The sequence below is a fragment of the Prinia subflava genome, chromosome 2, assembly GCF_021018805.1.
Source record: "Prinia subflava isolate CZ2003 ecotype Zambia chromosome 2, Cam_Psub_1.2, whole genome shotgun sequence".
Taxonomy (NCBI): Eukaryota; Metazoa; Chordata; class Aves; order Passeriformes; family Cisticolidae; genus Prinia; species Prinia subflava.
In genome coordinates this window covers 15,319,302-15,327,704 of record NC_086248.1, presented here as the reverse complement: position 1 = coordinate 15,327,704, position 8,403 = coordinate 15,319,302, and the positions used below count along the sequence as shown (strand labels likewise).

Sequence of the window (8,403 nt, the reverse complement as noted above, 5' to 3'; positions counted from 1 at the left end):
AGCCTAAGTGGTTATTTTTCATGTGCCTGGAGCTAGAGCAGAAGTGTGATGTATAAATATTTATGAGTACTAAACTGGACTATCCTTTCTGTAATAAATGCTTACAGTAAAGACTGGCTGAACAGCAAAGGGTTCCCAGTGGGAAGCTGTGGATCTTCCTGCCTTAGGTGTTACAAACCAACCATGCAAGCACTGCTTTGTTTCTGGAGTACAGCTCAGGCTGGGGGCTGGATTCAGTGATTTCCAAGGCCTGCTCCAGATCTCCATTTTCATGCTCGCAGCTGCCACTGCGTGGTTTTCACCTGGTGTGTGAGGACCTTTGTGCTGAGAGCATGTACTCACAGATTTGGTACTGAACAGGCATTTGAGCACACTCCCATCCCTTAGGCATTAATGTCACCATCTGGACTGATGACAATCTGCAGGACACATGGCAAGACCAGCTCCAGCCCGGGCAGGAAGCAGGAACCCTCAGTGGTGCAGTCCAGGTCGGCCTCTGCAGCATCTGAGCTGCAGAAATCCTGTTAACCCAAGCTTTGACAACCAAAGCATAGAGATCTTTTAGAAAAGGACTGCATAGAAACAGCTCTTGTTTAACTGATTTTCTTTTTTAATATAAAAAGCTTTTATTTTGTTGGGAATTAAATTAACTCCTCACACATGTACTTTGTACTGAATCAAAAAAAGAAAACCCAAACAAAAAAACAACCCCAAACAAAGTTGAAAACCAGCATATAAAACCTAATAGCTAGTCAGACAGGAATACCATAAGGCACAGATTCAAGTACTAGTGTAACAATTATCCTTGGGTGTGGAGGAGAGGGAACACTCACACAACTTTGCAGCACAGCTTCAGTTCCTTTCCCTCACCCTTAAAAACATGGGCTCACAGCAGCCCTGCTTCCCTGCGGCTGAGTCCAGGCTTGTAACAGTGAAATGCTTCTGCCCCTGGCCACGTTCTGTCAGTTTGATCAATAGATCATTGTGGGAGAAGACAGCTGCAGAAGGAAGGTGCTGCTGGAGTACCAGGACAGTGGCTCTGTGACTCCTCTGTCAGTCCATCTGCTCCTAAGCTAAAACGTGTGCCAGTCCCAGCTCACCTGACACATCTCCAGAGCACAGAAGACACCATCCAATTACAGCTTTCAGGATCACGTTTTAGTACCTGTGTGAGAATCTGTATTCACAAAATCTCCTCCTTATACTTACCCTGCAAGTTTTAACAAAGGTTTATTTCTTTACTAAATTCACAATTGTTTTTAAACAAATGCCTGCCCTGCAATGGGGTGATTTTTTCCCATCATCCATGCAGTAGGAGCTTCCAAAGGCCTCAGAGACCACAGCAAACTGAGCTCAGTAATTTGAAAATTTCAACCATAGTGTTGCCTATTTTGAAATAACATCTGGAGAAACATTTCTGCACCAAAACTGCTGTAAACAGCAGTTTAAAATATCATCTGCATAAATGATTTCTTCCTTTACAGTTCTCTCTCTAACCAGACCTGCGACACACAAACCTTAGTGAAAAGTGGGAAGCTCCCAACAAAGCCACCAAGAGAAGACAGCCTCACCACTGAGGCACAAGAGTTTCATGCTAGAGGAGCATTTCTCATACACTCTATACGGTTTAACAGCCTCTGTGATCCTTTTATGTACTGAGAAGTTGGGCATCCTAAGTTTCTTTATTCTGATTATGCATTTCACTGAATGCTGCAAGACTGTATTTTTGTGTTTCGTTTCTCTTCTGTTCTCAAGACATTTGCTTAGGCTTTTGGTTACACGTACCTTAAATTGCTAAATTATCTACTCTATTATGGAACATACCGCCGTGTTCATTTTGGTTTTAAAAGCCCCTTAATTTTGTCTATCAGTGCTGTCAGACTACAAAATATTAAATTATAAAAAAAGGCTGATATACACAATCCAATATCCATCAGGATATTTGGTTTTGCACCACAGGTTGAAGGAAATGTTAAAGGTCAAGCAAATAGAAAAACAAATCCAAAAAGCTTCAAAAACAAGCCAGTTCTAGTTTGGATTTTCCTTTTTAAAAGATATAATGCTCTAATAAATGTAGTTTAAGGAAGGTCATACACATGACCAGCATCTGCAGTAGGTCACTTCCTTATTCTCCCACTCCCTCACAAAAATATATATACATACATTTATATTTATAGAAATGAAATGGTTTCAGATCCTTGTTTTGCAGACACGAGTCACACATGTAGGAGGCAGCAGGCCACTAGCACTCCGTTTCTTTGCTGTCCACCCGGTTCTGGCGCTGCAGTTTGAAGGACGAAGCTTTCTCGCTCCTAATGACAGGGTGGTCTGTCAAGTCCTCGAAAGATTTGGCAGCTGAGCTGCTGTTAGGGAAAGGGTCCTTGTCGAAGGCGTCCTCGTCGATGTGCGAGTCGGTGCTGGGGTCCTCCTGGATGGTGTCCATCCTCTGGTGCTCCTGCTTGGGCGGCGCGGGCGCGGCGGGCGCGGGCGCCAGCGGCTGCAGCGGCTGGTGCCGGCTGGCAGCCGGCGCCGCGGGGAACGGCTTGATGATCCGGACTGAGGCCGAGTCCAGGCTGCTCAGCATCTCCACGTTCTGCAAGACACAGGCAGCCACGTCACTGGCAAAGCACCCAGCAGCTAGGCCAGGGTCGGTTTTTGCAGAGTTTTACAGAGGGAGGAGGCACCTTCAGAGGAGCAGCTGCACTCCTGGTAGAGCAGCTTGAAGGCTGCCACGTCTTTCGTGCCACTCCCTAAAGACAGAAAGGCCATTCTGTCTGTCTTCCTCCTCTGTATAAAGCATCACAGGTGGCAGCCTCACTGGGAAGAGCTGATGACTCAGCCCTTCCTTCCTGGGGCCCAAACTGCCTTGGCAAAGCCTAGGAAATACAAGGTCAAGCCACAAGACACAGAGCTCAGTGCACGGAAACAGTCCAAGGTAGAGCTTATTCCAGTTCTCCAACTTGGGGAGCTCCTGGTCTCGTGTACAGGAAGCTACACTGAACACAGGGTCAAAGACTGCAAGGACCAGTGTCCCCACAACCAAATTCTGCAGCCCAGATTAAGTTGCTTCTATTTCAGCATGGTTTGGAAAATATCCAGAGATCTCTAGACATAAAAAAATCCCCAGGGACCTCAGCAAATGCTAATACTTGGAACGATGAGATGTTTACCTGCTACCAACTGCTCCATCCTCAGCAGATTCAAAAGACACAAAATCTATTTGTTAAACTGTTGCTGGTGCAAGGAGACCATTGGCTATACCTGTGCTCTCTCTCGTGCCTCTGGGATTTTCTCAGTTCAATGCAGGTAAGAAGCACTAACTTTTCTCATGGCACAGCTGTGGGGCACTCAAACTACGATCACCCTCAGTTCTGTCACAGTAGATGACAGAGGCACTGTGTGTCATACTTCAGTTTGCTTCCTCCAGTGGCTGCACAAGGAAGACCTCTTTTTTGCCTCTACCTTGACAGAACAGTATGTCCTTAACTGAATATTTCAGTTCTTAATAGGAACTGGATTGTCAAAGCACAGGAAAGGATACCCAAAACTCTATGTCACAAGGTGCCCTGTGCTGGACTGTAATTAAAATTTATCTTGGCACTTTTTTGCTCTACCCCTCTCCCAGCTCAGTATCTGCCAGGTGAGAAGTGCCACTGATGGGCCCCTTGAAGACTGTAACACCTCTGGCTGCTAGAAGCCAACCCCTCCAGAGAGCCATTCTGCAGCAGACACTGCATTTTGCAGAGATTTCTGGGCCTCGTGCTTCAGTGACTCCACTTGGCTGGGAACAAGCAGCCTGTGGCTGGTGCTGCCGTGTGTGCTGTGCCAAGGGGGTGCTGGACATGGGGGAAGCTGTGCCCTGCAGAGCAGAGTGCCTTCCTGCCCCAGAGGGCTTCCTGCCCCTCTGCTGCACCAGAGGGGCTCTGCCAACAAGGCGGGTCCTGCCACGAGGCAGTGCTTGCTAAGAGTGAACAGAAGGCTTGTTCAGAAACCAGCTTCCCGTCATATGGATTCACCCCTCTGCAGCATGGGGCTCTGGGACTCTCTCTTACTACTCTTTTCCTAAATATTTTGCAGTCATCTGCGGTTCAGGTTTTCCCATACACATGGGACAGCATTCTGCCAATTCAGACTTAGACAGCAACTTACACTGGGGCAGAACAGGGACTTTGTGTTCTCCTCATACTGCTTGTCCAATTTCTTGTCCTATTGAAAAACAACAAAATAAGAAAGTTAACTTCCCTATGGCAAAACCTCCTTTTTCCTGCAGGGACATGGCAGTCTGTGGGGCTCATCTCCCCTCCCCTACTTCCCATGCCTTCCCATTCATCCCAGGAGTGCTTGCAGGCACAGCACCCCTTTGCTCTCAGCCCACACTGCTGTGGGCAGCACACCCCATGTCCACACTCCCACTGGCCATGAGCTCGCTGACTCTCTTTACCCACCCACCCAAGATCAACTGAGGTCACTATCCACTCTGGGTCTCCTCTAAAAATGTTCTTCACAGGGCTTTAGAAGACTTTGGTTTTAATGATAAAAATACCAAAATTATACTTGGGTAGAATTCAGAAGGCAGAGAAAGAAAATCTGCCTGGGAAAGAACGGGAAAGGCTCCAGGGAATAGTCATGGGAGCACTGGGTCTGCCAGGGCCTGGCAGAGTTTAGCAAGAGTTTTGCCTACTGAAGGAGCAGTAAGCCTTACATATGCTGGATTTCCCCCCAGGGTTTGCTAAAAGCTTCCCATCTGCCATTTCACATATGAAACGTGTTCTCACAGCAGAATCCAACAGAGCAGAGACAGCTTACTCACCACACAGTGCACAAGGATGCTGAGAGGAATCCAAAACAGTAAGGAGAAGACAAGCACAGAGCCCACAATATTATCCGCCAGGAACTTCCCTGTGGAAGCCGTTCAGATGTATCAGTCACGCATCAAATACTGTTTCATGAACAAACACCCATCCCCCCTTCTGCAGCCTTGCTCAGGCAAGGGAAGCCTCGGAACTGCTCAGAGAAGCACAGGCTGCCTACTTTGGAGTAGGCAAATATAAAATGACAGTTTTAGAAATCGCATCCAGTATGTTAAGAATAAGACGTTTTTCTCGTTTTCTGAAGAGAAATGCTGTGAGGCTGTAATATAGAATATGGGTTGTTTTGGAACTGCCTGTACTGAGCCAGCCAAGCTGCCCCTCTCACTTGTACAAGACACACTGCGAGTCCATTACCAAATTCTGGTGTAAAATTCACATGATCTCTGCCTGCCTCCACGAACAAAATATTGGAATGTCAAAGATTCAAAAATTGCCTCTATCCAAGCATGCTAAATAGCTTTATCAGTTACCCAAGAAACAATTTTTTAGTCCCTGAAACTTGAGCTATAATTGCACTGTGCAGGCACAGTGGTGCCATGAGCACACACAGTTAGGGCTCATGACACAGCACCAGCTTAACCACGGGTTTTGTCTGCTCCCAGTAACACAGAGCGAGACACTGCTGGTGACACCTGGGACGAGGTGACACCTGGGGTGAGGTGACACCTGGGGTGAGGTGACACCTGCTTGGCTTGCACAGCTGGGACCAAGACCAAGGAGGCCCACTCAGTCACAGGGAGTGACTCAGCACAGGCACAGCTTGAAGCGTGTGACCTCTGGTTTTCTCCAATGACAGAGAAAGGAAGTGTTCCCCTCCTGGGCTGTTGACATTTAAATCCCACTGACAGCTCCACTTTACACCCTGCTGAATCTAGCCAACCTCTAAAGAAACTGTTACTTCCTTTTCTCTAACTGACCTAGTTCTTTGTAATCAGACAAGAAGCTATCATCCCTTTCACAAGCTTGGAAGATGCCTAGAAAAATATGGAGTACAAAAATGCAAAGCAATCCCCCATCCTTTCAGCTTTAAAAGGTGAGAGCAGTAATATCAAACTTCAGGCAAAAATGTACTTTGATATATCACAAGCACACGGGTGAATAAATCCAGCAGCTAACTCTCCCCAAGGCTTTAGAGGTTCATGTCATAAACTCAAAAATCCCCAAAGGATATGGTTATGTATCTTACCAAAAGTATTGATGCTGAGTTGGTCTATGAAATCCCAAAATCGTTCAATCACATCCTGTACTTGCTTCTCGCATTTGCCCTGCAAAAGTAACAAAATAATCTTATGCTACCGAAGTATTAAGCCCTGCCTTCTGGAGAGGGAGGTACAATGACAGTAGTGAAATGAGAACTACAGAGAGCATGACTTCACTTACATTCTGAATACAGAATTACCTCATGCCCAACAGCAGCAGTCCATTTTTAGTGCCTTTATTTTTATCAAGCCAGTTTCAATTTGATTACACTCTGAACCAGATCAAGTTGTATTGTTTGACACGTGCAAAATCCACTCCACCTTTGGCCCATGTTAGGGGACATAAAATGGATGTTTCTGGAGTTAACACTGGAAGCCTCAGTTCCCATTATGCACAAAGAAGGCTTCAGCTCTCAGGAGCCCAAGGTTACAGACAAACTCACTCCCAGATTTGGCTGGGCTGGTTTAACACAGTAGAACCTTGGTCTTCCAGTTGTGCCAGCAGAAGGACTGGGGATGCTCTCCCAAATTCACCTCTGCTGACACTCAGTTCAGCTCCAGTCCCTGGGGTCTGCAGGTGCCTGTGCAGCTGTACCCAGTGGAAAAGGCCAGCAGCCCCCCAGTCTCCACAGCTTACTGCCCCTTTCAGATACTGCTGGCTGGATTTTCATGTGATTGCTCCCTGACCTGAATTATTGGAATAAAAATTAATTGGGCTGATGGGAACAACTGGAAAGGCAAGCGCTGCAAACCCAGCCGAGCTTACGGCAGCGCTCAGTGCCCTCCTTTGTGCAGGCTGCCAGCTGGCTGAGCTGTGGGGAGGAGCAGAGGGGTAATGAGCAGCTCCAGAACGTAACAGCTTCCCCTTGCATGGGTCTCTGCAGAACCCCAACACCCATTATTATTTAGGCTGTGAAGATGTACTTAGAACCCCTGACGCTGCTCGGGAGCAGTGCTGGGCACACTCACGTTCGTGTCACAGAAGCCCACGGTGCAAGGCTTCCCCTTGCGCAGGAACAGGAACTGGTGGTTGGCATCCACGTACGGCGTGCACCTGTCCTGCTCGTCCCGGCAGCACACCTTGCAGGAATTATCAGTTTCTGAAATAAAGCAGCAAACTCATTCCTTGGAAGCACAGTCACCTGCAGCCCACAAGCCCACGTGTCTCCTGGCTGAGCACAGTCCTGACAGCTTCCTCACAGGGAAAGCAGGACCAAGACACCCAGTTTCAGCCTAAATCAAGCCTAAAACTCCATCACATGCCCATTGCAACATATTAAGGGGTACAGAGAGACCAATTTCTCCAAACTGATACCTCAACACTGCACAAATCAACAGGCCAATGAAGAGATTCCAAACACATCCAAAAGGACAAATTTAAATATTTCTTGGACTCTGAGTCCTCCAGGCTCTTGACTCCTCGACTACGCCCTCCATCTCAAACAGTGGGGCCCACAGCAGTTCCTTGTGTTGCCCTTGTGAAGTTTTCATCCTACTCCCAGCTGCTTTCCCACATTTAGGGGATTACATGGACAGCAAAGGAGCAGGAAAAGTCACTGGCAGAAGTATATGGCAGGCGGGTTAGCACGGGAATATAACAGCTTCCCCTTGCATGGGTCTCTGCAGAACTCCAACACCCTTTAATATTTACGCTGGGGGTTCTATATTCTCAAGGCACTTTAATTTCTTCAAAATCTTTCTTTAAACCCTTTCTGCAGGCCACTACTCCTCTGCCAGATGCTGGATCCAGAGGTTGGTTGGAATCTCCTTACAATACCTTCCTGTCCATCTGTGGTAGAGCTGGAAGGTAGGAGAGTGTCCTCTCCTTTAGCTGGAGTGTCAGACCCTAAGTCTCATCTTATTGTCTTCAACCCAAACCACCAGAAGACAGGAGGACATTCACATTCCCTTTTTAAACAGAGAACAACTGACAAAACTCAACAGTTTAAACTTTTCCAGAAACCACAAACTCAGCCCTGCAACAGGCCTGCCCACAGTGAAGCCAGCACTCTCCACGGAGCAGAGATGAAATGCAGATTTCAGTCGCAGTCCCAGTTCCCGTTTGGGTTCAGCCTGTGTCACCCACCATTGCACGCACACGAGCGCAGGTTCTTCTCCCTCTCGCAGAAGGGGACGCACTCCCCGTCCTTGCACTTGCCCATGTCCACGCACACGGTGTCATCGGGAGCGTTCCCTGGAGGGGGACACTCGCTGCTGTTCCCTGCACGGGGGGAGGGCTGTTAGAGCAAGGGCAGAGCACCCGAGTGTGCAGGAGAAAATGGAAAACAATGGAAATATAGACTCATCCCAGGAAAACCCCAAGAGCTTGTTCC

At 47.6% G+C, this 8,403-nt stretch overlaps 1 protein-coding gene across 1 annotated transcript in view; it reads right to left on the bottom strand.

The window, feature by feature from the left end:
• Positions 1 to 587: 587 nt before the first annotated feature.
• Positions 588 to 8,403, bottom strand: part of ADAM17 (ADAM metallopeptidase domain 17) — a 34,741-nt gene continuing 26,925 nt past the window's right edge. The window contains exons 14-19 of the mRNA XM_063425103.1: positions 8,157 to 8,291; positions 7,040 to 7,170; positions 6,058 to 6,136; positions 4,811 to 4,899; positions 4,150 to 4,206; positions 588 to 2,593 (exon numbers count right to left, since the gene is read on the bottom strand). Of these exons, the coding sequence (XP_063281173.1) occupies positions 2,243 to 2,593; positions 4,150 to 4,206; positions 4,811 to 4,899; positions 6,058 to 6,136; positions 7,040 to 7,170; positions 8,157 to 8,291 (842 nt within the window). The 3' untranslated portion in view covers positions 588 to 2,242. The remainder of the gene's footprint in view (positions 2,594 to 4,149; positions 4,207 to 4,810; positions 4,900 to 6,057; positions 6,137 to 7,039; positions 7,171 to 8,156; positions 8,292 to 8,403) is intronic.